At 48.2% G+C, this 26,410-nt stretch overlaps 11 protein-coding genes across 16 annotated transcripts; 6 read left to right on the top strand and 5 right to left on the bottom strand.

Annotated features, from left to right (window-relative positions):
- Window positions 1–45: 45 nt before the first annotated feature.
- On the bottom strand, window positions 46–3,005 carry LOC6536433 (testis-specific zinc finger protein topi). The gene is made up of 4 exons (XM_002096979.4): window positions 2,350–3,005; window positions 1,315–2,290; window positions 1,000–1,259; window positions 46–947 (listed from the first exon to the last, which is right to left on the bottom strand). The coding sequence occupies exons 1-4, from the start codon at window positions 2,717–2,719 to the stop codon at window positions 106–108; spliced, it is 2,448 nt and encodes an 815-aa protein (XP_002097015.1). The 5' UTR covers window positions 2,720–3,005; the 3' UTR covers window positions 46–105.
- Window positions 3,006–3,418: 413 nt separating this feature from the next.
- On the top strand, window positions 3,419–6,113 carry LOC6536432 (formin-like protein 20). Of its 2 annotated transcripts, XM_002096978.4 has the most exons (5): window positions 3,419–3,631; window positions 3,963–4,203; window positions 4,305–4,739; window positions 4,792–5,712; window positions 5,771–6,113. In XM_002096978.4, exons 2-5 carry the CDS (start codon window positions 3,967–3,969, stop codon window positions 5,933–5,935), a joined length of 1,758 nt encoding a protein of 585 aa, XP_002097014.1. In that variant the 5' UTR covers window positions 3,419–3,631; window positions 3,963–3,966; the 3' UTR covers window positions 5,936–6,113. The 2 variants fall into 2 exon arrangements, with proteins under 2 accessions (XP_002097014.1, XP_015047746.1); XM_015192260.3 differs by lacking the exon at window positions 3,963–4,203 and having other exon boundaries at window positions 3,426–3,631.
- A 208-nt stretch (window positions 6,114–6,321) lies between these two features.
- On the top strand, window positions 6,322–7,370 carry LOC6536431 (flavin reductase (NADPH)). Its single transcript, XM_002096977.2, has 2 exons — window positions 6,322–6,602; window positions 6,659–7,370. The coding sequence occupies exons 1-2, from the start codon at window positions 6,530–6,532 to the stop codon at window positions 7,198–7,200; spliced, it is 615 nt and encodes a 204-aa protein (XP_002097013.1). The 5' UTR covers window positions 6,322–6,529; the 3' UTR covers window positions 7,201–7,370.
- A 500-nt stretch (window positions 7,371–7,870) lies between these two features.
- Window positions 7,871–10,053, bottom strand: LOC6536430 (N-alpha-acetyltransferase 80). 3 transcript variants are annotated; one of them, XM_015192258.2, is made up of 3 exons: window positions 9,761–10,053; window positions 9,053–9,146; window positions 7,871–8,969 (listed from the first exon to the last, which is right to left on the bottom strand). In XM_015192258.2, the coding sequence occupies exons 2-3, from the start codon at window positions 9,083–9,085 to the stop codon at window positions 8,466–8,468; spliced, it is 537 nt and encodes a 178-aa protein (XP_015047744.1). In that variant the 5' UTR covers window positions 9,086–9,146; window positions 9,761–10,053; the 3' UTR covers window positions 7,871–8,465. The 3 variants fall into 3 exon arrangements, with proteins under 3 accessions (XP_015047744.1, XP_002097012.1, XP_015047745.1); XM_002096976.3 differs by lacking the exon at window positions 9,761–10,053 and adding an exon at window positions 9,273–9,288; XM_015192259.2 differs by lacking the exon at window positions 9,053–9,146 and having other exon boundaries at window positions 9,761–10,049.
- An 85-nt stretch (window positions 10,054–10,138) lies between these two features.
- On the top strand, window positions 10,139–11,532 carry LOC6536429 (mediator of RNA polymerase II transcription subunit 6). Its single transcript, XM_002096975.4, has 4 exons — window positions 10,139–10,721; window positions 10,774–10,948; window positions 11,003–11,108; window positions 11,172–11,532. Exons 1-4 carry the CDS (start codon window positions 10,540–10,542, stop codon window positions 11,456–11,458), a joined length of 750 nt encoding a protein of 249 aa, XP_002097011.1. The 5' UTR covers window positions 10,139–10,539; the 3' UTR covers window positions 11,459–11,532.
- LOC6536427 lies at window positions 11,456–13,822 on the bottom strand. 3 transcript variants are annotated; one of them, XM_002096973.3, is made up of 4 exons: window positions 13,563–13,822; window positions 12,863–13,469; window positions 11,943–12,809; window positions 11,456–11,777 (listed from the first exon to the last, which is right to left on the bottom strand). In XM_002096973.3, the coding sequence occupies exons 1-4, from the start codon at window positions 13,593–13,595 to the stop codon at window positions 11,542–11,544; spliced, it is 1,743 nt and encodes a 580-aa protein (XP_002097009.3). In that variant the 5' UTR covers window positions 13,596–13,822; the 3' UTR covers window positions 11,456–11,541. The 3 variants fall into 3 exon arrangements, with proteins under 3 accessions (XP_002097009.3, XP_039231191.1, XP_039231190.1); XM_039375257.1 differs by having other exon boundaries at window positions 12,863–13,454; XM_039375256.1 differs by having other exon boundaries at window positions 12,863–13,457; window positions 13,563–13,821.
- Window positions 13,823–14,235: 413 nt separating this feature from the next.
- LOC6536426 (synaptosomal-associated protein 25) lies at window positions 14,236–16,126 on the top strand. Its single transcript, XM_002096972.3, has one exon. The coding sequence runs from the start codon at window positions 14,552–14,554 to the stop codon at window positions 15,188–15,190; it is 639 nt and encodes a 212-aa protein (XP_002097008.1). The 5' UTR covers window positions 14,236–14,551; the 3' UTR covers window positions 15,191–16,126.
- On the bottom strand, window positions 16,114–17,757 carry LOC6536425 (mannose-6-phosphate isomerase). Its single transcript, XM_002096971.4, has 3 exons — window positions 17,620–17,757; window positions 16,850–17,478; window positions 16,114–16,792 (listed from the first exon to the last, which is right to left on the bottom strand). Exons 2-3 carry the CDS (start codon window positions 17,424–17,426, stop codon window positions 16,179–16,181), a joined length of 1,191 nt encoding a protein of 396 aa, XP_002097007.1. The 5' UTR covers window positions 17,427–17,478; window positions 17,620–17,757; the 3' UTR covers window positions 16,114–16,178.
- A 313-nt stretch (window positions 17,758–18,070) lies between these two features.
- Window positions 18,071–20,895, bottom strand: LOC6536424 (probable Dol-P-Man:Man(7)GlcNAc(2)-PP-Dol alpha-1,6-mannosyltransferase). The gene is made up of 6 exons (XM_002096970.4): window positions 20,388–20,895; window positions 20,195–20,327; window positions 19,963–20,136; window positions 19,751–19,904; window positions 19,323–19,694; window positions 18,071–19,260 (listed from the first exon to the last, which is right to left on the bottom strand). The coding sequence occupies exons 1-6, from the start codon at window positions 20,511–20,513 to the stop codon at window positions 18,183–18,185; spliced, it is 2,037 nt and encodes a 678-aa protein (XP_002097006.1). The 5' UTR covers window positions 20,514–20,895; the 3' UTR covers window positions 18,071–18,182.
- A 213-nt stretch (window positions 20,896–21,108) lies between these two features.
- On the top strand, window positions 21,109–22,595 carry LOC6536423 (26S proteasome regulatory subunit 6B). Its single transcript, XM_002096969.4, has 2 exons — window positions 21,109–21,758; window positions 21,808–22,595. The coding sequence occupies exons 1-2, from the start codon at window positions 21,215–21,217 to the stop codon at window positions 22,479–22,481; spliced, it is 1,218 nt and encodes a 405-aa protein (XP_002097005.2). The 5' UTR covers window positions 21,109–21,214; the 3' UTR covers window positions 22,482–22,595.
- A 110-nt stretch (window positions 22,596–22,705) lies between these two features.
- On the top strand, window positions 22,706–26,300 carry LOC6536422 (TELO2-interacting protein 1 homolog). Its single transcript, XM_002096968.4, has 5 exons — window positions 22,706–22,978; window positions 23,035–23,533; window positions 23,598–24,704; window positions 24,757–25,832; window positions 25,890–26,300. The coding sequence occupies exons 1-5, from the start codon at window positions 22,794–22,796 to the stop codon at window positions 26,269–26,271; spliced, it is 3,249 nt and encodes a 1,082-aa protein (XP_002097004.1). The 5' UTR covers window positions 22,706–22,793; the 3' UTR covers window positions 26,272–26,300.
- Window positions 26,301–26,410: the final 110 nt, after the last annotated feature.

The raw sequence follows: 26,410 nt of genomic DNA, 5'->3' as shown, positions 1-26,410 counted from the left end.
TGGTTGAGAGACTACATGGCAACGCCGTTTTAAAGGCCCACTCGATAAGTTGTCATTCTGGCAACTTTGCTCTTTTGCCGGTTTATTTAAATTCGGATTTGATTTTTACATATAGGTATCCGAAAAGATCGGCTGAGTTGGATTGTTCTTGACAACCACCACCCTAGCATTTTCATCAGCCTGCAACATGGGCGCCCCGCGCTCCTGTATTGGCTCGCCCACCTGCTGTGGATCGAAAATAGTCATCATTTCCATATCCTGGACTGGCTCCTCGAAGACGATAATATGCTGTCCCGAACCATCCTCCTCCATGGGAACAGCTTGCATGTAGTGCGACATAAAGAAACTGTTGTTTACCTCGTCGATTGGCACACACATCATTTCGCCCTGCTGCTCCGGCATAATGTTATACTGCATCTCCGTGTCGCCAGGTTCTGTCTGCATGAATCCCGAGCAAGTGGGCACATCCGAGGAGTTCGCACCATCAGCAACATCAGTATCCTGCTGCTCGGGATTATGATTTTGTGCCTTCTGAGCAGCGGCCGATTCCAGTTGGAACTTTTGCATCTGCATCATAAGACGCGAGTTTGCATCCAAGTGGGAGTGTCGCGCTCGGATGTGCTTGTCGCGGTCGCCGCGCTGACGGAAGGTCTTGGTGCAGAAGAGGCAGCTGTACGGCTTCTCTCCGGTATGAATGCGTTGGTGGTTCTTGAGTGCATCCGCGCGGTAGAAACGCTTACCGCACTCCTCGCACTCATATCGCCGCTCGCCTCGATGGATAAGCCGGTGCTGATAGAAGACGGATCCGGTGAGAAAGCGCTTTCCACACACTAGGCACAGATATGGACGTTCGCCTGTATGGCATTTGCGAATGTGGTCGTTTAGGTCTGGGCGAATGGTGAACTTTCGATCGCAGTTCTCCTCCTGGCAAACGAAGGGCTTCACACCTGATAAGGAGCAATTACAATCAGATCCTATATGTAATACTGTATAACTTACCCTGGTGAAAGCGTAGATGCTGCCACAGATGGCTCGACTGGGTGTACGACTTGCCACAGATGTCGCACAGATACTGACGCATTCGGCCGCCGCCCGTGTTGCGCGTCTCCTTCTCGCGCTTCTTTTTATTGAGGTGCTTCTCCTCGTTGTGCGCCAGAATCTCGTGGGCGAACTCAAAGTTGACGTCGCAGAACTCACAGGGCAGCAGCAGCTTCTTGCCATTCTCGCAGAGGCGAGGGAAGTAGTGATACGAGGTATACCTAGTACAGAGAGTAATCGGATCCTTCATACTTCACTAGCTAACTATCAGCTTACCGATGCTCCTGGAGCAGGTCCGTGTTGGCAAACTTGAGCTCGCACACATTGCACACAAAGTAGCGGCTAAGCGTGACATTTAGCGATCTGATTGCCTCGCGCATGAATACACAGTCCGTCTGGAAGTGGATGCTGGCTTCCTTGGCCGTGCTCATCTGAATGTCGCAGGCGGTGCACTCAAAGCGCCGCTCCGCCACATGGGAGGCCGAATGGACAAGCAGCTCGGCTATGTCAGCGAAAATGTACTCGCAGAACTCGCACTGCAAAACGCTACCCAAGATCAGGCTGGTGAACATTTCCTTCTCCGGACGGTTGGTGTTTAGCTGGTTCGCGGCAAAAGGGGCTTCGCTGCCTATCAGCATCTCGCCTTCCAGCAGCAGATCATTGAAATCTGCCTTATCGGAGGGTATTTGGCTCTTTGGAGTTTTGCTCAACGTTGGATCTTCCGAATCGTGAATAAAGCCGTGCTTAAAGGCCACTTGCGGATCATAAAAGATGCGGCCACAGGCATTGCACTTCACCACCACATAAAGTCCGGCAGCCGGTATAGTATGGGGTTGCTCGTTGGTCTGAGAAGGGATCAAGTCCAGGGCATGCTTCTCCATGTGTCGCACCAACCCAGAGGCGTGGACAAACTTGCGGTCGCACATGGTGCACTCGTTGGGACCCTTGGCTGTATTCTTGCTGCGCGAGCTATCGATGCCTGTGGCCAGATCGTACTTCATCTCATCTTTGATGTAACGGCGCAGACGCACTTGGTTTTCGAGGATCACTCGCTCGCTACCCGGTTTGCTTGGCGGAGCCGGAGGGGCAACAACAGTCGGGACAAGAGGGGGCTTCTCCTGCTGTGGCGCCGCCACCTCAACCGGCTTGCCTTCACAGGAATGATTTTGAAAGACCGCAGCATCGAAATGGACCAAACATTGCGGACACTTCATACGGCTGCCAGTGGCCGCAGAAGAATTGAAACGAGATCCTAAATAATGTTGAGTATTACTACAAATCTTATCCGTTAAAGTGAATCTATTCGGATACCATGGAAGACCGATTGCTCAGTGGTCATCTTGCTGCTGGTGACCCCGGCCAAAAAGTCGCGTATCTTCATTTGCTCCGCCTGGGGATCAAAATCTTTCTTGCCATCGGCCTCCTGCAAGATTTGCTTGAATGCGGGATCCGCCAGTGTCCGCTCCACTACCACATCCGTGGGCATTGGGATGGCGCTCGATGGCGCCACGGCAAAGAATCTGGACAGCTCCTCATGGCTGACAATCCGCTCCAAGCCGCCAGTACTCTCGTTGGTGGCCAGCACTGTGGCTCCGGGTTGCAGGTCGTCCGGCGTCAACTGCGAGTCCAGCTCGACTTCGATCTCAGCCAGCGTATACTCACCCGAAACATTAACCTTCATGGCTGGTTGGTTAGTCCGTTTAAAATCCTAAAAGCTTTTCAAAGTTTTCAAAACTCAGGTTGCAAACGGCAGTTGGCCAAATTCGAAACGATTACAAAATTGAAATGTTCCTATCGCAGGAATAATTTTTCGGAAAATTTTACGAAACGTTTGGACTGCTGATGAGTAGGGAAATGGGATTTGCTTTCTCCGTCGGTGGAAAGAAAGTTGGCTTAACTGACAGTAAAGTCCATGCCAACGGACAACTCTGTAGGGTTCCTAACAAAACTGGAACTATTTAAATGTTCTATAAGGCCACAAATCCTATTCAGTTCTTATAACTTCTTATAATCCAAGCAACCTAAGACCAAACTTAAAAGCTGAATGTTATAAATAAATTGAGTTACATTTTATAACATAAACTTTATGAAATGGAATGATTTATTATTTATCTGCTAGGTTCTTTTTGTCTAGTAGATTGCGATAAAAACGATTTATGAAGACGTTTCCGCTTTCAGCCCACATTACTCATTAGCAAATTCTCTGGTTTTGGACTTACCCAACATGCAGACTTCTGACAGCCAAGGCGCATATAGTAGACCACCTTCGAAACGAACGAAATGTAGTTAACGCCATTTGTTTATGTTTTCCTTTGGCTCAGGCTGTCGGAGTCGGAGTCGGCGTAGTTGGCCCAGGTGATTACTGGCCGCCAGTTATCTGCATTCGGTGCTTCGGTTTCAGATAAGACGCTTCGCGAAATGAGTAAATGAGTAAACGCAGTGCCTAACAGGGCATACCGCCACCGTTAATCAGTCCCACCAGGTTCTCCGTGCCGTTCGAACACCTGCCGATCCCAACCGATCCCGACACACCCGAGCCGATCCGGTTCAGCATTTGCAGAATCCCTGCACACAGCTCTCCCAGGTGTACACGGTAATTGATCCTTGCTTATCGCCGCTGCCTGCTGCCGTTCTAGACCACCATCTCATTTCGACGGGCTTTCGATTATTATTACCCTGTTAGATTGGTGACTGGGACCGTCGATGAGTCACCTCCGTGAAGGCCCAACCGCGATCCGAATCCGAAATTGATAAAAGCCCAAGTTGCGCTAACAGTTCTTATCGGCAAATTGGCTACTAGATAATGCCGCAGGGCACAGTGGACGCACGTCGGCTACGGGGAGAGATCCAAGACAAAGCCAGTGGGCGGCACCTCCTTTGCAGCCGTACTAACGCAGCTACCAACTACGTATCCGTTTTTCCAGTTCGATGGAGGATTACTCATACGCCTACATCTCCGAGCCCGTGGAGTTTCGCCAACTGGAGGGCAATGCAATTGACTTCCGCAAGACATTTGATCTGCGGGGCCAGGGTACCGACGAAATGCTCCAGTTGTACCTGCGCAAGGCCAATTTATCCGATGATCTCGACCGTCTGCCGGCTATTATGCGACGCGCATATGTCTATGACATAATAAGAAGCGCTAAGGGACCCGGTTACTGGGTGGTAATGTCCCGCAGCGTCCCTTCTTGCCAGCTTTATCAGCCAAAAGAGCCTTTGATGTTGTCTACAGTTGTCCTGAACGCAGCCATTTCTTTTCATTCCAGCCGCCTTCTATGCAAGTGAGCACCGACGTCTTTGCACATCCACCGCCCGCAGTTCGTCCACCACGTCACTACGCCGACAACGTGAGCATAAACGCCAGTCTAGACGGGATGAAGAGCTCCTCCTCCTCGAACAGCCTGGACAGGTATGTGGGCGCTCCGCCCTCGGTGGCCTTGGCGGGTCCGAGCTTCGCCACCAGCGTCTTGGTCAGCAACAAGGGCTCCAAGTACGAGATCAGCGGACCAATCAACTTCCAGCACGTCTCCGGCGATGTGACGCGAGATCGCACGCGAAACGCCTTCGACCTTAATGCCGATTCCAACGACAAGGTGCTGAGAAAGTACATGATGGAGCGTGGCATTACCGAGGCGGACATCAGCGACATTCGACGCCAAGAAGTGATCAAGAAGATCATTCACTCCAATTTTACTTGGATGGTAGGTCTTGAAGTAAAGTGAAATCTGTTAATATATCGTTTTGCCTTTAAAGCCACCAAAAAGTGATAATCAGGCCCAGCCAAAGGTTGAAGATCAGGGCAGGCCGCTGCTCTATGCCACTATTTCCACTAATAACCAGATTACTCCTCCGGCGTCACCACCTCCACCTCCAATAGCCAATGTTTCGCGGCCAACGGAGGCACCAATCTACTCCAACTACGCCTCGCTGACATCGCGGTTTGTGGATATCTCTGATATGGACTTACCTGCTCCCACACCGGCTGCACCAACTCATGTTAGACCGACAGAGGTCGGAACTGTGATACCCGTCCAAGTGCAGCCCCAGCAGAGTATCAAACCTATGGTTCCGCCACCTCCGTCGGCGGTAATGGCGAAGAACACACATGGATATCCAGCGGCCATTGACATTCGTCAGGTGAGACCCTCTGCAGCGCCAAAGGTTGCCAATGAAACGTACGCCACCATATCACCGCAACGGAAAGTGGGCTCAATGCGCGTCGCACCACCAGCGCCTCCAAAGCCAACTATATTGCCCAATACTAACTCGACGATTTCCAACGGATCGCCGTATGCTGTGTCTCCGGTGCAGTATGCTTTTGTGGCCAAGCCGACTCCGCCAGCTCCTCCAGCCAAGCCGACTTCTAGATCTTCGGCTGCCTACATGACACCACTGCCAGCGCAGAAAACAAAGATTAATAGTGCTCCGGTACCAGTTCCACCTCCGCCGCCACAAGCGGCATCCGCAGGTGTTCCACCACCACCGCCTCCAATGCCAGTTTCAGGAGCGGGAGGTGCTCCTCCTCCACCGCCGCCTCCACCAAGTGGAATGGCCGGCGTTCCACCACCTCCTCCAATGCAGAAGTCACAGCCCAAGGCTGTTCCTGTCGCCTCTTCCGGCGGAGACCCGAGGGATGCGTTCTTGGAAAGCATTCGACAGGGAGTTACACTGAAGGTATTATAAATAGCCCACCATTCAAATTGGAAATCTAATCCTAGTCCGATTCTTGCAGAAAGTGGATCAGAAGGCGGCCACCATAAGTGGCATCAAGCCGCGTCCGGAACGTAAGCCGGTGACCACCGACTTCCTCAGTGAACTGAAGCTGGGAATAACACTAAGACGGGTCAAGAATCCAGCAGATAATCCGTATTCCGAGGAATCGGAATCGCAGGCGTAACGACTTGGCGGTTTAACTTTCAACTGCGCCGCACATTACAACACTGGACCAAGCGGCAGGGCTGCCAGACTGAGAAACACAGCCCTGATTTTAATTTTCGCAAATATATTTATAATTAATTATTAATCACCATGACAAATGACCATTAGCGTTTGTAAATAAAATTGTTATCGCCAAATATGATTGTACTTATCATTATGCCTAACAGTAATCTATATACAATTTTTGTATTTTATTCTGCAAGTACGGTGCTAACTAGAAGCAGTGAACCATAACCAAAATAAAATTATCTGCAGCAAGACAAAAAACATAAACTTTTTACAACTCTAAAGCGTAGTTTAATAAAAATACTGCAAATTTTAAATATCTTGTTAGCTACTACAAAAGCTTCACAAAATTGAGGGTTCACTATATAGAAAGAGCACTGTATATTTATTGTTACGGGTGAGGTGAGAATGCGAGCAATCGCTGGAATCACTTGCGAATTGGAACTTTGATAGATAAGTTGCGCCTGGATCACAGGTGAAACTGCACTTTGCCAACTACTGGACTAAACGCATTTAAATCGTCGCGAATTAAAGAATCAGCCGAATTATGCAACGCATTGCTATTATTGGAGGAACCGGCATGACCGGCGAGTGTGCCGTCGATCACGCCCTGCTGAAGGGTAAGTGACACCAAAAGACCCGGAAACCGGCAGTTAAACCGTATTTTTCGTTGCAGGTCTGTCGGTAAAACTGCTATATCGCAGCGAAAAGACAGTTCCAGAACGATTCAAGTCGAAAGTTGAACTGGTTAAGGGAGATGTGACCAACTACGAGGATGTGCAGCGCGTCATCGAGGGCGTTGAGGCGGTGGCCGTGATTCTGGGCACCCGCAACAAGCTGGAGGCCACCACGGAGCTATCCCGCGGTACTGAGAACCTCATCAAGGCCATGAAAGAGGCCAAGCTGACTAAATTCTCCATTGTCATGTCCTCGTTTCTGCTGCGTCCGCTCAACGAGGTACCCGCTGTGTTCCATCGCCTGAACGAGGAGCACAAACGCATGCTGGACCTGACCAAGGCCAGCGACCTGGACTGGATTGCCATTCTGCCGCCGCACATCGCCGATGAGCCGGCGACCGCCTATACCGTCCTGCACGACGATGCCCCCGGACGTCTGGTTTCCAAATACGACCTGGGAAAGTTTATTATTGACAGCCTGGAGCAGCCGGAGCACTACCGCAAGGTTTGCGGCATTGGCAAAAGCCCCAAAAGTGCCTAGAACCATCCATTATCCAATGGGATTGTGACCAATTGCAGCTGATCATTAAAGACGTACAAATTTAATTTGATATTCCTGTCGTAGTCCTCCATAATTCGCCAAATGTGTACATACCCGCATCCGTATGTACTGTGAGCGCACAATAAACTTTCCATTTTAGAAGATCCGAATTTAATAGCAATTACGTGCGGAATCGCTTTGGCGCGACCAATCGGAATGTCGCCACATTAGCACCTGTCGCACCAAACGCCGGGCAGGTATTTAAAAAATGTGTAACCATAAGAGATCACCGTACCCCCGGGCAAGCCAGCAGCGATCAACAGCTTCCGCTGTCGGAGAGGCGCGAGAGGCGTCACACCCAAGTCATAGTCAACGGATGCATGGTCCCATTCAGAGAGATTTTTGGCAGCGGAGAGAGATCTCTGTGTGCCTTACATCACTGCGGGTTATTTCTGTAACAAAGCATTACGTTTGCTGGGCGGGCATTAACCATTTGGGCACCGAGCCCCCGTCAAATTTGGCTGCGCAAAAATAACATCAATCTATAGACGTCGCCGCCGTGAACTTGAACTTGTCATGTGCGGCCAAATGGATGCAGTGCATCGCTCATGCTGCCAGACGCGCGTTTCCGTTGTCGCCACTTCCGCCCAGGAACAAGAATGATGGTAACTTAAATTGCTACACGTTTTATTGGAAGTTATTGCCCTTGGTTGAGTGCTTAATGCTAAGGCTCGATATGTCTATTTGCTATGTTTCGTTGGAAGATACTTGAGCTTCTTATTTTCATAATCATATGCATAATCATCATTGCAGGCAGGTAGATTTTCCGTCTAGGAGCAATTATGCACACACTTGAGCAAAACTATAACAAATTATAATTGCTAAACAGTATGGATTAGGTTAACATTAGCCTTATAGATGTACCGAACAGCCCGGCCACTTTTGTCATACAAAAAGAACCAAAAAGTTTAAAAAATACATGCGGAAAGTAATATTTAAAAATCAACACAAGCGCTTGGTGAATGGGTTGGCTTATCGGTGTAATGGAATCAAAAGCTTTAGCCGCTTTGCATTGCCAGAGCTAAGGAGGCAATCACACATGCACTTGGCAGACTGCCTGGCATCCACAGGTTATGGCTCGGAGCAGCTGCTGGCAGGTAAAACCCGTAAAGAATTTCAAGCGTTTGCCAATTTGACTAGTTCACTGCCACTGTCTGATCGGGCTGGCCCAATTTAGCCAAGCCCACTACTACTGGCGTTGAAGTCTATAAGACCTTCTTCATGTATTTCTTTTTGGCATTTTGCAAACTGGGCAGCTCGCAGTGACGCGGCCCGTACATTGTGATGGGTGCGCAGTACTCGTAACCGATGCGCTCGTAGAACCCATCCTGGTCGATGGTGGACAGATAGATGGTCTTGAGGTCTAGCACCACGCGGCAATAGTCCTCGGCAAACTTCATGATCAGCTTGCCAAATCCTTGACCGCGATGCCGCTTGTCTACCACCACGGACTCCACGAAGCAAGCCTTCTTCTTGGAGTTGATCGGGCTGAGCTTGAGGTGAGCGATCACGCGGCACATTCCCTCGGTGGTCAGCACCAGGCTGCAGGGCAGGCTGTCACAGGAGGCCTCCAGGGAGCGCATGCGTGCCGTTTCTGATCGCGGCCACTCGGCGTTGATCAGGGCGCAGGTGTCCTTCATAAGCTCCGGGTAGTTGTGAATGGGTACCACATTGAAAGGGCTGCCGCTGACATTAAATGGAGGAAGCCCCTGCAAATGGTAGATGGTTAGTATGTCTGAGTTTTGGGCTTTGGTTCAGAGGCTGTAAGAGAGTGGGTTTGCTGCTCGATTACTTCATAGTACGGCTCCGGCTTTATGTAGCGCATATTGCTGAAACGGACTGTGCCTCGGATCTGGAAGGGATCCGCCTATAAAGTGTGTGACAATCTAGAAAAGAACAGAATTGAGTCGTTTCGGAACGAAGTTCATTCTGACCAGTGTTGGGGCAATACTTCCACCTAACTTCAGTTGCCTTAACCATATAACTGATTAATAAATACTTTTTATATTTACATGATGCACTTATTATCAGCAGACTTAAAATTTGGTTGAATTTCAAATATTTTGAATTTGGCATGACGCTAGTACTATATATATTTTTGAAACTGCCTTGTACCTAAGCTAGGTACCCAACGCTCGTGGCCTTCCCAACACTGATCCTGGCACACATAACACTTAGGCGGTTATTTACACGGGACTTGCAATAAACGCATCTCAGGTGGAATAAACAAAGATTGGCAGCCATGGAAACAGCACAGACATACACGCACGATCTTATAGTTGAAAATCAAGGTGAGGCGTAAAAAAAGAACATTTTCATACACATATATCTGCCTGGCCGAGAATCGTACGACCTAGACTGGCGCTTGTATATATGTAATGTTCAGAACTATGTACACGGATGAGTGGGTGGTGGCATTGCTATGTGGGTGAATCAATGTACACGGGTTCTGGAGTTCTTATTGATTTGCTAGTTGGTGAGATAATTGCTGGGTGGTTACCATTGCGAGAGCTGTGCGCTGCTGGGCGTCTGGATCCCGTGCGCCACGACGAAGTGAACAGAACGAACTGATATGATTCCCAATTATGATATTGAGTCGCGAAGAAATGGGCCAAGTTCCGTGCGAGAGCACAAATTTCGCTTTAGAAACTGATTCTCTAGTGTGTATGTGTGTGGACTGCTACGATTGGACTGCGCGCCCGGAAAGTTGAATATCAGTTGGATTTAAAACGGAATTTGTTTATTTTTAAACTTTTTCGCAGACGCTGCCCCTGCTGCTTCTTCTTCTCTGCCCCAAACAAAGCGTTGCCACCTAGCGTAGCGCACACACTGTACAACACGGGTCAACTGGCAGCAGTGTTGCGTAGCGCGAGCAGTCCACCAAGCGAAAATAACAAACAAATCGGTTTTTTAGCGAGCGCACGGCACTTCACAGATAGAAAACACAATAAGAGCTCGCCACAAAGGACAGTAAATTAGCAAAACACTTACAGTAGTAACGTGGAGTTGGCCGAGCGAGAGCAGCGTGCACCACGGCTTGCTAAATTAATTATTACACAACAAATAAATCAAAAAACTGCCAGCGACAGTTTCCAATCGTCAGCGTGCGGCCGAAAATAGCTTGTAAACAAAGCGATCGCTAGGAATAGGAATAGGAAAAAGAAGCTCTCTCAACGCCATTGACCCACAAATTAGTCGTGGTCATTGCCAAGCGATAAAGCATTGCAGCCACTTCCCACCGCCCAATCCCAATAAGGCGCACGTGCATCCACATCCAAAATGGCCAGCAGACAGATGACCAATGACCATCTGCGCCTCTCCTGGCACGACACCCAGATGATGGCCACCCTTAGTCCGCAGACCGTCATGGATTACTTCTGCCGCAAGTCGAATCCCTTCTACGATCACATGTGCAACAACGAGACAGTTCGGATGCAGCGCCTTGGTCCGGAGCACCTGCAGTAGGTGTCCTGCCTTTTATTGTGACTCAATTTAATCGCAGTTATCGTTTAGTAACATGATCGGTCTGGAATACATCCTGCTGCACGTGGCAGAGCCCATTCTTTATGTGATCCGCAAGCAACACCGACATAATCCCTCGGAGGCCACGCCGATAGCCGACTACTACATCATCGGAGGCACCGTCTACAAGGCGCCGGATCTTGCCAACGTCATCAATGCCCGCATAGTGAGTAGCCCCTGTGGGAAAACCGATTCATTTGGTTAATCGCCTGTTTTGCAGCTCAACACCGTGGTGAACCTGCAATCCGCTTTCGAGGAGGCTAGCAGCTATGCCCGGTACCATCCAAACAAGGGTTACACGTGGGACTTTTCTTCCAACAAAGTTTGTACGTAAATGCTCCTTAGTATTATAATGGTTTGCTAATGAACCAAATTTTAACCACTTCTAGTGTCAGATAAGTCCAAGTCAGATAAAAAGGACTCCAACTCAGCGAAGGATGAGAATAGCGGCACGCTGTTCCAGAAGCAGCGTGTGGACATGCTACTGGCAGAGCTCTTGCGTAAATTTCCCCCACCAATACCGCCTATGCTGCAGAATCTCCAGCAGCCCCCACCAGCAGGCGATGAACTGAACGCAGCTGGTAATGCCTCCGAAATGAACAACGCCACGGGACCTCTGGATATCAAAACCGAGGGTGTGGATATGAAGCCACCGCCCGAAAAGAAGAGCAAGTGATTACGTAAACGTGCATTTAAACTGGGAGAGATTAAAGTACATTTTACTTAGACATAGACTAGGCTACACACGAATCGTTTGATTTAATCCTGAGCACTCTGTGCGTCCTCTACGGCGGTCATCTTCTGGTCTTTTAGCTGGTTTTTTGTATGCACTGTCAGGCTGTGGTTTGTAAACTCAAGTATGCTCTTGAAGGACTGCTTGCAGATGTGGCAGGGCACAGTCTTTGTGGGAGTGCGGTATACACCTGCATGTGCAACGCTCTTGGGAACTTTCTTTACGCTCGGTGGAGCCATGGACTGGGTTCCGTTCGAGGGAGCTGGGAAATTAAAAAGAATAGTTTAAGTGCTTGGAACAAATATTTTAGGTAGCACTCTTTAAAAGAAACTCATACACAAAAAGTGTTTTTACATGAGCTGTTTGAATTCTTTATGGTATTTTCGAGTTTCTTCATAAGCATGCTTGCCGTTTTATCAATTATTACCCCATTTTGGAATGGTGCTCATTCGTTGCTGTGGCTTCTGGGGCATTGTAATGGGCTGGTTAGTCCCACTGGTGACACCGATTTTTGGCAGCTGGGCCTTCTTTTCGTGGTTCAGCTCGGTGAACTGCAGCTTGCGCTTCTCGGACGGCGGTATCTTGTCGCAGTTCTGCATTAGATGGATGTGCAAAGCACGTTCCAGTGCGAAGTTCTTATCGCAGAATTTGCAGCGATTCTTCGATACTCCCGCAGCAACCGGATGGGTGTTCTGACGCTTTAGGCTCTTGGATCCGTTGTCAACCAGGTCGTGCATACGCATATGCATATCAAGCAGTGACTTCACTCGAAAGGTTGCGCCACAATGCTTGCAGTTAAAGATCGTGTCTGGAATGCTTCTTGCCGATAACTTGGCCGGCTTTGAGGTGATCTTCTCGGGCGTACGCCCGCTGGACGCAGCGAGCGACTTTCTGTTGCTGCCCTTTGTTAGCTTGGAGACGGGCAAGCAGCTGCGGCGGCTTACCGCCAGACCGCCGCCGACACTCAGCTTGCGAGCTGGGCTGTTGAGCGTAGTCTTGACCACCACCGACATACGTTGCTTGAAGGAGTAGGTGCGCGTCTCTGTAGTAGTGGTTGGCAGTAAGGAGCGACGAGGGCGAGGTAGGGCCCCCGAATAAGCGGAGGTCATAGACTGCCTCTTTTTGCCCACCTCGACTTTTAATTTGGAGGCTGATGGCTTCACAGAATCAGCGGAGATCTTCAGAGCTTTGGCAATCAGCTCGGAGACTTCGTTTACTACCTCGTTGACCTGGGCGACCTCATTTTTTTCGACCTCTCCGGGCGAGACCAGCATGGATACTCCTTCGTTGGATACTGTAAATGTATATGTTTATAGAAGAAATCATATTTTAAAAGTATAAACTCACCTTCGGTTATATTCTCTAGCACTACATTTGCACTCAAGGGATAGACTTGGCTGGGAGCTGGGGTCTTGGGAGCCTCCTGCAAGGATACATTGTCCATGGTAGCGTCGTCGGTTTTTAGGGTATTGGCCTTGACCGTATTGGCGGTCACGTCCACCGAACTGGACAATGTCGAGTTATCGCCGCCAGTGTGATTATCTCCCTCTGGGTGGGTATTCTCCTTGTCGTCAATTTGGGTCAGATCCATGTTCAAGATCTGTGGTGGCTGCGTGTCTGCAGAGGCATTGTCCTTTGAGGGAGTGGAGCACAAGGCATTGTGCCGGTTGAGAATGCTCTTGTCAAATGGACGAAGTGGCGAATTTTGTTCCGGTTCTCCGATGGTCAACTGCTGTAGATCCTTCAGGACAGTGCGCCTGAGGTCCTTGTCATCTGTCTGTACCTCCATCTTGCTGGTATGCACCTCCAGGAACTGGCTGCTCTGGGTGACCAGCGCCGACTGCCACTTGGCATTGGACAGAGTGTCCTCCGCGTCAAAGGATAAATACATGGAGACGCTCTCATCGTTGGTCGCCATCGTTGAGCACCGGGAATCGATCTGCTGGAAGTGCGACTATTTTTTAAGCAATGAAAATGGGATAATGTTCCGAAATTTCTTTTCCCGGGAAATGGAAGCAACACCATCCGAAACCACCAATACACTTACCTTGCCCGCCATCGATCTGCGCGAATCGTCCATGACTAAGTATATGCTATGCCCAATTGGCCACAAGGAAATCAGAATTAATAAACAGAAGTAATTAAGGAAAATTCGAGCAGCTGAAGACCGACGCTGTACCGAAAAAACAAAGCGTTAATATTTCAAACACACTTTTCAACACTGCGCGCGCAACGGTGATCGCAACGGCGTCGTAGAGAAATCGTGGCCTGGAAGTATTAAAAAACTATTCACTGCATAAAAATTGATGTTAGCACGGAGAAAACTTTAGTAAAATTAAACAATTTATTTTTCCATAAGACGAGTTGAGAGCTTACAGTGACTAGATTGGAAATATTCGTAGATATATCAAACAATTATGGGTTATGGACTCCAGCCAGGGTTCATGGCTTAGATAAAAAAGTAGTCTTCGGCCACACTGGTACTCTGGTTTCTGCATAGAAAAACTACTTTTAAATTCAGATTTAATATTACAATTTAAGCCAAATCCTATTTCGTAATTCATAATTACATCGTTGTAATTTCCTAATAAATAGTTGATAGCTTATTAAGATTTATTTTGTTCAATGCACTAAACCTTAATGCAATATTGAACAGTGTGAACACTCCCAAACATCGCCTATCGAAAACTGCATCGATGTTGACATCGATTTTTTTGCAGCTCTAGTATACAAATTGGCGAATTGTTGTGTGGTGTGAAAATTCATACTTAAGCAAATAAATTATTAAAACTTGTGAATAAGTTCCTACGTATAGAGCACAAACGAGCTTAGCCCCGCCCCAATAACATATCCACCGAAGTCACACACCGAACCAGCACAAAGGGTAGTTTTTCATCTCGCGAGTGTGAGTCACTGGCCAGATTTCCCCACCCAAAAACAACAAGACAGTCTTCTTGCCTCGCAACCACTTGCTAAGTGTTCAAGTGATCTCACCAAATTTCTTCAGCACCCAACCTCCAGCTATATAGTTTCGAAATGGCCGCCGTAGAGAATGCCGAGCCCCGCACGGAGCTCCAGGAGCTGCAATTCAAGTCCGGCCAGGTGGCCGATGAATCCCTGGAGAGCACGCGTCGTATGCTAGCGCTCATGGACGAGAGCAAGGAGGCTGGAATCCGCACGCTAGTGGCCTTGGATGACCAGGGCGAGCAGCTGGACCGAATTGAGGAGGGCATGGACCGGATCAACGCGGACATGAGGGAGGCGGAGAAGAACTTGAGTGGCATGGAGAAGTGCTGCGGTATCTGTGTGCTGCCCTGGAAGAAGGTGAACATCAAGGACGACGGCGAGAGCGCTTGGAAGGCCAATGACGATGGCAAAATCGTGGCCAGCCAGCCGCAAAGGGTCATCGATGAGCGGGAACGCGGCGGAATGGGTGCTCCGCCGCAGTCCGGCTATGTGGCCAGGATCACAAACGATGCACGCGAGGACGAGATGGACGAGAATCTGGGACAGGTGAACTCCATGCTGGGCAACCTGCGCAACATGGCCCTGGACATGGGCTCCGAGCTGGAGAACCAAAACAAGCAGGTGGACCGCATCAATGCCAAGGGCGATGCCAACAACATTCGCATGGATGGCGTTAACAAGCGCGCCAACAATCTGCTCAAGAGTTAAATATGCACAACGGTCACGTCCCGAATCAATAGCGAAACACGATAGTCAGACACCTCCATTTCAATATTGTTACGGAAAGGAACCAATGTTGTGGGCACAAACCGTAGCTGGTGTTATTGCGTTATTTATACCATATATTATACACATATACAAGTAGTGGCAACTACTCCTGGCAAACGCGAGCGTAACAGACCCATCTACTTAAAAGAACTTCGAGCCGTCGAGCCGATGAACTAACTACTACTTTCTACAACTATATATATGCGAACCAACATACTAACTACTTACTATTACTACACTCGTGTACAAATGGCAACCGAAAGGCGCCGGAAACAATTTTATTATGAGATTTACCGTATGATGTACTCTGTTTTTGGTACAAACTTTTTGAGCATTTTACCAAACTTTGTGAAATCAAATCAAGCAACTGCTGCTGAGATGGATAAATGTGAATTGATGTATTTACAATTCGTAGAACCACCGCATCCCGCACGGGCACCAACAACCAAACAAAGACGGGTAGCCGGTATATGGTAGCCAATTTTATGTTCTCCATTGTTAACCCTTTTTAAGTAGGCCATATATCTGGGTATTTTCGTAGGCCCAGTAGTCCAAGCACAGATTCTATTGAATTATTCTAGATTTGCACTCGAACCTCTTGCTTCGTACGTATGAATACTTTATCCCCAGTGAATGTAACCGATCGAGTTTCGTAGCTCTAGCTTAAGTACATGAAATTGTTGGTTGCAATATTCGCAAATAATTAAGAAACTACCTGTTTGTGCGCAAGATATTTCTCGTTAATTATTAAATGTACCATGGAACGAGTATAGCCAATTGATTAGATAACTTATTTATCGCTACTATTGCCACTTTAGCTTACATTCTTAGCTCTTAATTGCAAGTAATTATAAATAAATTAATTCACCACCAAAACGTGTTAATGGTTTTATTGCACTGTACAAAAAATTTAGATTAACTGAGAATTTTACGGCACTCGAAAGTAGTTGCTGGTTGCTATGTAGCCGCTGAAGTCCTCATCGCAATCGTCGGACTTGGCGAACTCGATTTCCGGTGCTGCCTCGACGGGAATGTACACAATGCTGCCGCGGGTTACCAAAATCTCCTTATCTCCTTGCTGGGTTTTCAGTTTCAAAATGCGGGATCCCTTCAGGACAATCATTATGGACCCAAAGGCTTGGATCTCAAGCTTGTACGACTCCAGCGAGTGTTCAATGTTTACATTTATCACGGCGAAATCAGTTACTGGTGGAATATAGACCTGGACCTGCCCATCTATGCGGTACGGAATGAATTCCTTGCGATCTTTGTACGAACTTTCGAAGATCACCGATTCCAGCAGCTGGTCCACATCCTTGTACTTGGGTGTAAGGCCCGCCCGTATCACATTGTCCGAGCAGGCCATGCACTCCACGCAGTCGCCGTCCAGGTAGGCGTGAATCTCGTTCGCGCCCAAGTAGATAGCCTGACCAGGCTGCAGGCGGATGAGGTTGAGGAAGAACAGGGACAGTACGCCTACATCGCCGGGGAAGTCTTTGTTGACCTTGGTGAACACCTCCAGTAGATCGTTGGATTTCAGTTCTGTTTAAAAGGACTGAGGGTAAGTTTATATTCGTAAGTGTGCACAGATTGACTCACCTTTTTGGTAATCCTTCGCAATTTCACTGATGCACTTGGCTATCACCGACTCCTCGGTCTTCATCAGTTTCTCGTAGCACCACTTAACGCTTTCCGCATCGGTCGAGTCGTGGAGCTGATCCACAGCCTCCTTGCCAATGAGTTTGCTCAGCGGCTGGAACTCATCGATGTAGTCCCTGATGTCTTCAGCTGACATAAAACCCACGAGGGCCAGAAACGGCGTGAGGGCAATGGCCAGTTCCGGCTTGTGATTGGGATCCTTGTAGATATCCGGCCGCTCCTTGTGCAGTCGCTCCGCTTCGCACTTGTTCGGATGGACCTGGATGCTTAGCGCCTTGTTGATGCTGAGTACCTTGAACAGATATGAAAGGTCTTTCTTCAGCACCCGGTCCAGAGTCTCGCCGGTTTCCTTGACCACGGAAACGCCGCACACATGCGTGCCCATCCACATTTCCGCGTAGGTCTCCTCCTCGTTTAGCCGAAAGTCCGGATCATTGGCCATGGCCAGCTGGGCCACCGCCGAGCTAATTCCCTTGCGGCCCCAGCCGTAGTTCTTCACCCATCCAGTCAGCTCCATTTTAGCGCACTGTTCTCCTTCCAAGAATCGACGTACTGCGCCTGAGGTCAACCTGAAGGTGATAAGAAAACATATGATTGCTGGTGGTTGGATACGTGTTAGGGGTTTGGCTGTGGAAAGCGCCACTGGGAGGATTAGTTTAGTGTGGGTACACCTGCAGCGCAATTTGAAATTGCTGGCTGGCTTATCACACCTTTTATAAAGATAACAAACAGCTTCCTGCGAAATTTTATAATTTAGATTTTGGTTTGTTTCCACCACTGCTTATTTACACATATGGCGTTCACGCTAGAGATGGGAAAATTACGATATTACCAATGGCATGTTCTACACATATGACGTCATGTTTAATACTCTATAATTTAATTTATATGATTTAATTTTGAGCAGCAAAGAAAATGTCCTACGTGACGTCATTTGTCATACTCTATATTTGGCAATTGGTGTTTAGTATGGGAGCGGTTTGTGTGCGTTAATGGCCAATTATGCGCGATTAGGCGCGGCTTAAAGGCGATTTGAGGTGAACGCGGGTTGGATGCGACTTGAGGCGACTTAAGCGCGGTTTGGATGTGATTCGGGTGCGTTTTGTCCGCGGTATTTGAAACCCTAACATTCTTTCAAAGCATAGCCATAGGCATTCAACATTTATTGCCAATACTCGCTTTCATTCTTGTTTTTATTTTAAATTTTTACAACTGTGCCGTTAACAAACTCTTATTTTAATTTAAAAAACTGTTTAACGTATGATACGTTTTGTCATTTGGATTTCAAAACCTCGCTGTCATCTATTTTGTCAATGACCTGTTTTAAGCAATCTTTAGTCGATGTCTTTTCCAAATCGCACATGCGTGTCAGATCCATCGTGGCAATCTGTTCGATCATTTCCTTGATCTTCTCCTGCTTTATGATGGACTTTACGGACTGCCGTAATCCAGCTCGTCCTTGGGTTTTGTGGGTCTCTGCGGAGTCGTTTTCGATTTGTTTGCCCTTGGCCCGGTAGTGCTGCTCAATAATTTGTCGAATCTTCATCTTGGTGGCTGCTCTCGACTTCTTGGTTGCCTGTCCCAACGCGAGGGTTCGCAGCTCCTGGAAGTTGATCTCCTTTAAGGGCGCTTCGATGGTCTCTGCCCCAGCTTGAGGTTCAATATCCGTTTCAAGTTCTAGCGACATCTCCTCCACAGTTGCCACGATGCCATCATCATCATCCGGTTCGACTTGTAGCTTGGATTTCATTTTCGTATCTGCTATCACTATTGGAACATCTTTCACATGAGGTAATAGCGTTTCTTTTTCAACCGGGGATGCCTTAGTTTTAGGTTTTTTCTCTTTTGTTTTTGATTCCTCTTTTGGAGGCACTTGTCTCTTTTTTAGTATACCGATGCAAGGCTTCGTTTTAATTCGCACCGGCAGCAGAGAATTGTATTGAATGCCAATGCTGTTGAAGCAATCTACAAACTCCAGCGTATCGAAGTCGTTTTGGAGCGATGCCCATAGTTCAGTGTTTTGCTTGTTTTTCGCCTCCACCAAAAGATGTGTGTATGCGTCCAAATCCGCTTGGGTGTAGTTCATTGTCTCGTCCTTGCTGTAAGTCCAGTCATTATTTATTTCCATAAAACGCGACACGCCGCTCTGGGCGGCCAAGTTGGAAATATGAACGGAGACATTATAGCTACCAGCTTCCAAGCGATGCAATCGGGATAGGGCAGCTCCGCCCGGATAGTTAGTGCCCGAAATGACAAGTAAAAAGACCGTCATAAATACATTTAACAGGAGATGGGCCCCACAGGCGAGCGCCAGGAAGCTATGCCACGTTGACTTGGCGCTATTCATCCAACTAAACGAGGAAACAAATTGTTAATAGAATTCATCTCATAAATTATATAAGTGAATAGTTACATTCGCTGGCATGCGCAAGCTGCAGCAATGTTGAGAACTGGAAACACGTAGATGATGAAACGCAGCTCCTTGTGGGGCAGAATGGAGTACAACAGGACAAAGAGAAGAGCTGACAAGACCAATGGCCGAATACGTGGCTCCAATGTGACGCCGATGGGTACAAGCACCAGCGATGCACCCATGGCACGTGGCAGGGCGGAGTAAAAGTACCATAGAAAGGGCGAAGTGCCCCAGTTGGAGCTCTTGTTGAGTATGGTGTTGTACCATAGCACCTCTCCCTCGGGCCAAAGGAGGCGGCGCCAAAAGAACGAGTCCACTAGCACTGTGGCGGCCAAAATGCAGACGCCCGCCGGCACAGCAACTTTGAGTAGCCTATTTATACAAAAATTTGTATTAAATAGTATGTTATGATTGATAGATAATCTCACCCGTCAATAGAGACTGTTCGCCGTAGGAGGCTCACCACCAGCAAAATACCCAAAAATAACGCCAACTCGGATCGAAAGACGAGGATGGATATGCCAGAGCAGATGATGAATGGCTTGTGCTGGTCGCGCAGCCAATAGGCAATGGCAAAGAGCACTGCAACGAGAAGTCCAATAATATTGGGAACATAGCAGGCAGCGTCTTATCGACTTACCCATCGGCAGTGCAAAGATATTGGGCAGAGGCCGAGTCATGTAGAACATGAAGTGGAACTGCGTAATCGTGATGGCTGTGAACCACAGACGGACCTCAACTCCGTAAATCTTTGTCACCGCCTGCCGTAGATTGTTCCAGGCCACAGATATGGCTCCAGCTAGCACGAGACGCACTAAGGGGTACACAATGGATTAACATACTGAAATAGGTAGTTGAAATGCTGATTTTACCTACATATTGGGCCCAGAACTTGTTGATGCTGAGGGTCTCGAAGAGAAGGACGAACGGGGCAGAGATCATGGACACCACCAGCGGACCGATAAAGGTGCGTGGAACCACGCCCGGATAGTCATGGTGATCGTACTGCAATGCAGCAAAACATTAGTGATCTGGCAAGAGATTTAGGGAACTTGTGTCTTCCACCTGCGTAAAGTTGTTCCGCAGATATAAGATGTCGTGCATGGCCTGGAGATTGAAGCTCTCCTCCACTTTCGTAAAGGGCGTGTAGACCAAGTGGGCCGCCGCCGTCAGAAAGATTAGGATGTCCATGGTGTAGGCGATTGGTCGGCCTTTGGGTGTCGCTGGTGTGCAAAGTGTGCTGGACAGGAATCGGGGCGTTACATAATGGCCATAATTGTTTTGACACCGATATTAATATGTTCTTGTCCGATGAAAAATCTATAAATTTCTGGCCGATTGAATCTGACGAGGATTTCCCAATCAGAGCCGGCGTTGCACAACGTCAATATCTAGCAGTCGTTCTTTGAGTAAGTGTTTAATGGTTTCACAGAAAGTGCCAATGCTTGGGCATATATATTTTTCCTATGCTGAAGAGAATATGTGGTGGTTCCAAAATAAACCAAAATAGATATATAAATAGATCGCTCCACGTCGGAGGCAGAAAATCAACCACAACAAAAGCAAGTCCAATAAAAACAACAGGTCGGTGCAACAGCTGATTGCCATTCACGTGGCGACGCGAAAAGGCGCCAAGGGGGATAACTAATTTATAGGGACGGTTATTTATAAGATACGGTTTCTAAATAAAATAAATCAATATATAAAATAAGTGTTAAGTAAATGTTTTTAGTTACGCCCATGACGTGTAGCCGTTTCTAGTATTGCCATTCCCATACCTTTGATAGCTGAATAACGGTTATCGATAACATTTCGCCACCCTGCTTTAGCTTTTGAAAATTCTTGTCATTGCCTTTCCTTTCGAATCGAATACTTACAGGGATAAGACGAAAATGCGCTTGTTGAAGGAGGAAATTGCCGAGTTTCACCAGAAGTCGCTGCAGAAGTACGATGGACTGGATCCGCATGATCTGTATGTTCTCTACAAGAAGCTCCAAATGGAGCTGGAGCTCATCCAGGTGCAGGAGGATTACATTAAGGAGGAGCAACGCAACCTGAAGAAGGAGTTCATACACGCCCAGGAAGAAGTGAAGCGCATTAAGGCCGTGCCTCTGGTCATTGGTCAGTTTCTGGAGGCGGTGGACGAAAACAATGGCATAGTGGCTTCCACCACCGGCTCCAATTATTACGTTCGAGTGCTATCCACCATCGACAGGGAGCAATTGAAGCCGTCCTCTTCGGTTGCACTACACAAGCAGAGCAATTGCCTGGTCGATCTGGTACCGCCGGAGGCGGACAGCACCATAGCGATGCTATCGCCGGAGGAAAGGCCGGATGTCAGCTACTCGGACATTGGAGGCTTGGATATGCAAAAACAGGAGATACGCGAGGCTGTGGAGCTGCCCTTGACCCACGCCCAGCTCTACAAGCAGATTGGTAAGTTAATAGCAATATTAAAAGATTATTTACACTAATTCTCTTTCAGGAATTGATCCCCCGCGCGGCGTTCTCCTTTTTGGACCACCTGGCTGTGGTAAAACCATGCTGGCCAAGGCGGTAGCCCATCATACAACTGCATCCTTTATTCGTGTCGTGGGCTCCGAGTTCGTTCAGAAATACCTCGGCGAGGGGCCGCGCATGGTGCGAGATCTTTTCCGTCTGGCCAAGCAGAATTCTCCTTCGGTTATCTTTATCGATGAGATCGACGCGATTGCCACCAGGCGTTTCGATGCACAGACAGGTGCGGATCGCGAGGTGCAGCGCATCCTGCTGGAGCTACTCAACCAAATGGATGGCTTTGATGAGACAACCAACATTAAAGTTATTATGGCCACCAATCGTGCGGATACCTTAGATCCAGCTTTATTGCGACCCGGCCGTTTGGATCGCAAAATTGAATTTCCATTGCCGGATCGTCGCCAGAAGCGCTTGGTCTTCACCACAATCACCTCGAAAATGAATGTGGGCGAGGATGTGGACCTGGAGGACATAATTGCACGTCCGGACAAGATCTCCAATGCAGATATCAATGCCATCTGCCAAGAGGCTGGAATGCATGCGGTGCGCGAGAATCGCTATGTAGTCAACGCCAAGGATTTCGAAAAGGGTTACAAGACCAGCGTCCGCAAGGACGAGGCTCAACATGAGTTCTACAGCTAAATGGTTAATTACAAATTCGATCTAATTATGTAAAGTTGTAGCATTCAACTTAGCTAGTAGCCAAATCTTGAAACTTGTAAATATATTAGTCAGTACTGGTGATTTAAAAAAAAACGATCACAAGTGGGGGCGGTGTGGCGCGCAATTCGAAAGAACCGATAGCTTTCGATAGCGATTGGGGGCGGCTGGGCAGAAATCGCGCGCGTTTGCATGTGACTGGCAGAACAGCTGTTGGTTCAAAATTGCTTTGCGGATTTTTGCCGGGTTTAGTTTTGAGATTTTTTTATTTGGCTAGTGGATACTGCTGCCACGATGATGCATCTGGAGCGGTATGTGACGAAGATAAAGCCGGCGGTGGAGGGCTTTATCAAAGAGCCCAGCAAGGACACGTTGTCCGTGGTCGAGCGCGAAATCGAGGGATTCAACTTTGGAGAAATGCGTATTTACCAGGTGCAAACGGTGGTGCCACTAGTGCTTAAACTGGATGAGCTAACCGGGTAAGTGGCTCTATTCAGCTTGCGACTTTGCCTTCAGAGCAGACTGTCTTTCGCAGAGAAAAACAGGAACTTCGCACCAGCCTGATGAACTGCTTGAGCAATATTGTCTCCCAAACATACCTAGCCGATGAGAAGGGTCTGCGTTCCATCCTGGTGGTGGTGCTGCAACAGGTACGCGACTCGAAAGCAGCGGTCATGCGACCCAACCTCTCCGAGGAAATCAAACTGGCTGCCGTTCAGTGTATATTCGAGGCACTCCGTCGGTCCACCACCGATGTGCTGGAGTCTTTCTACGTTAAGGAGACAGCGATGGTCATTGGCCAGATACTGATTATGCTCTTGGAGATCATCGAACAGGAAAAGTATCGAAAGCTCGTCCAGACAGCCATTCAGTGTCTGATGATGGTTTTCTATGTCCACGATGAATCCGATCAAGTGGATGTTGTGCTGCGTAGTCAGGTGGCCAATACCATATTTATATTCCTTCCCAAGGTCCTCATTGTGCTGTTTAAAACGTCAATGAAAGATGACAAGGTGGGCGAGACTATAAAATCGGTAAGTTTCTTGACGGTTTTGAAAGAGTTAACCTTAGTTAAATGAAGTTAAATATTAAAAATAGATGGCCATTCAAGCGCTAGGCCGCATTATTTGCATAATGTTTGAGGAAACCACTGATGAGTTTATGAAAATGCGCTACGATGAAGATGCCTTCCGAAAACTGTTCAAAAACAATGAGGACATGTTGGCTCAGCAATGTGATTTCACCTTTTTCGGCAGCAAAAAGGCAACTACTGAACAGAATGAGGAGCGATTGCATCAAATGCAAACAGAGCTTCGTTCGACCCAGTGGGTGGCGGCCACCTCGCGGCGCCTTCGGCCAATCTTCGCGGAAACGAGTATCCTACGGGCTCACAGCGCCCTGCGGGTTAGGGAATCCTACGCGGATATTTGTTGCCTGTTGCTAAAACATTGTGCCCACAATTTGAGGGGAAACTTTCTACACGTACTGGAGAGCGTATTGGCTTTGTCAGAGGACGAGAATGAAAAGATTGCGCAGCGGTGCAGGGACACCCTAATTCTGTTGCAACAACAGCCCAGCAGCCAAGGCATATTCGATGAGAATGCGGAGATGCTGCTAGATGCGCACCTCAATAAATGGCCACGCATACTGCATCGCTGTGAGGACAACGAACAGTTTGCCGAGCTTCTTTTTTTCAAAGGATTTCTGCGCAATGTCAACGCCGATAAGTTGCAGTTGTTGCTGCTAGTTCCCAAAAATCTGGAGATGTTCGTCACATGTCTGCTGACAGCACTAGACCAACGACCCACCAGGGACCTTCTCAACGAGGAATACTCTCTTCGTCGTATTCGAGAAGGTGATTCCAAAGGCCTGGCCGCCGAACTGGCCAAACTGCCTTGGAGGCAGTTCAAGTATATAAGCTCAAAGCGTAGCGTTGATATTCTATATGACATTGGAGCCCTGTTGGGTGCTGAGCCCACACTCAATCGACTTGTATTTGATTACTGTCAGGAGCTGATTCAGCAAAGGTCATCATCCATGAACGAGTGTGTGCTGCTTCTAACTCTTATGGTTACGCCGCAGGAGAAAAAGGCCAGGGAAAGTCGTCTGGTGCTGGCTAAACTTTTTTTGGACCAAATACTCCGAGACGATCATTGGAACCTGGCCCTTCAGCCGGACTCGGCGTGGCGCCTTAAGGTCAACAAGGTGAGAATGGGGTTTACAAGTGTACAATGCGTATTATAATTTTTTTTGGTAGCCCACGCATTGGTTTGAGGAACGTACTCCTGGCCTCTATTCATCAGCGATTGAGGTCCGCACCCAGGACTGCGACTCTGACGACGAGCAGACGGAGGTGGTCGGTAGTCGGGTCACCATTGCAGACGCCCAGTTTAATGTGTTGCACACCTGCTTAATTTTGGATGCAGTGGGTCACGTTGCCAGATTTATTGGGGATACCTTCGACAGGTATATCTTTTTAAGTCTCCACAAAGTGCTTCTCAAGGTGGCTAGCAGTAACACCATCGTCCACCAAGCGGCCAGTTATGCGTTTGTTTCCATGCAGTACGCTCTAAGATATGCGGAACCCTCACATTTTATCGAGTGCTCTACCGACTACATCACTTTCCACCTGAACGCGTTGCTAAAACGGTCGCCAGATAGCACCGCCGCCGTGGACATTCTAACCGTCGTTTTGCAGTACAGCACTCGCGGCAATGTGCCCCACCTGGACAGCTTGTTCCAAACTATACGCGAGGAGTGTTCAAAATCGCACCAGACAACCAACGTGCACTCTTATCTTCGCGTCTTCAAAGCATTCCTGAATCATGTGTCCGATTGGCAAGTTGATGCTGCGGCGGAGGTTAATGCCGAGCTGCCGATGCATGTGGATGAGGAGCAGAGCGTCCTAAGCACGTGGATGAGTGTGCTGGAGAAGCCAAAGTTACAGGAAGACCTGAATGGCGACGCCGACATGGCCGACGCCGATAAGGCAGCAAAGGATGAAGCCGACGACGAGGATGAGACGGAACCTAAACCCACAAAGCCCGCTCTTCCGCGCCACGTGGAAATGGTCAAGGATATACTTGGTCAAGTAATTAAGTTCATTTCGACCGCTGATCAGGGGCAGCAGATTGCAGCTTTAGAATGTTTCTCCAGCGGTCTTCCGCTCCTGGCGGACTACGAGGACGAGCTCTTGCCATTAGTGCATCTAGTGTGGCAACCTCTAACCGAAAAATTCCGCCAAAAGGACGCTCTAGTGCTAAATCGTTGCTTCACCTTGCTGCACTTGCTAGGCGTTCATGCCAAGGACTTTATACTTAAACGAAGCCTTAGGTAAGCCCCTGTTTCAAAACTGAATAGTTTTCTTCAACTTATCCTTCTGCTTTGCAGTGATGTGATACCCCAATTAAAGCAGTTCCTTAAGGCAGCTTCGCTGCACAGCAGCATGGAGACCCTACAAGCGCAGACTCAGGAGTACAAACTGCAGCTTAAACTGCTGAAGAGCCTGGCGGACTTTATACTCGGCCTGCAAATAGAGGGCAGACATCTGCATGAGATCATGAGCACGGTGGTGATTTACCTGTCTCAGGTACAGCCGCTAGAGCTACAGACGCCGGCCAGGGCCTTCTTCCTCCAGCTTATTCCCTACAATGGACCTTTCGTATACGTTACGCTTCTGCAGCGGGCCCATCTTAAGGATTATCAGGCTAATGTTAACCAGATCTTCGGGGTCATGGGCTTTAGCATAGCTTGTGGACTCGATCTTGATTAATAAAGAACGGACCGATTTTTATTTCACAATTGCTCTATTCTGATTTCTGTTCACTCGATTAACATTAAAGGCTCTTAAGCTAGGTGTCTTTTTATGCATTTTCGGATATTTTGATCAGAACATACTGTTTTGTTTATGC

Source organism: Drosophila yakuba, chromosome 3R, assembly GCF_016746365.2.
Source record: "Drosophila yakuba strain Tai18E2 chromosome 3R, Prin_Dyak_Tai18E2_2.1, whole genome shotgun sequence".
Classification (NCBI taxonomy): Eukaryota; Metazoa; Arthropoda; class Insecta; order Diptera; family Drosophilidae; genus Drosophila; species Drosophila yakuba.
The sequence above is the reverse complement of the archived record's forward strand: the minus strand, read 5'-3'. Positions and strand labels throughout refer to the sequence as shown.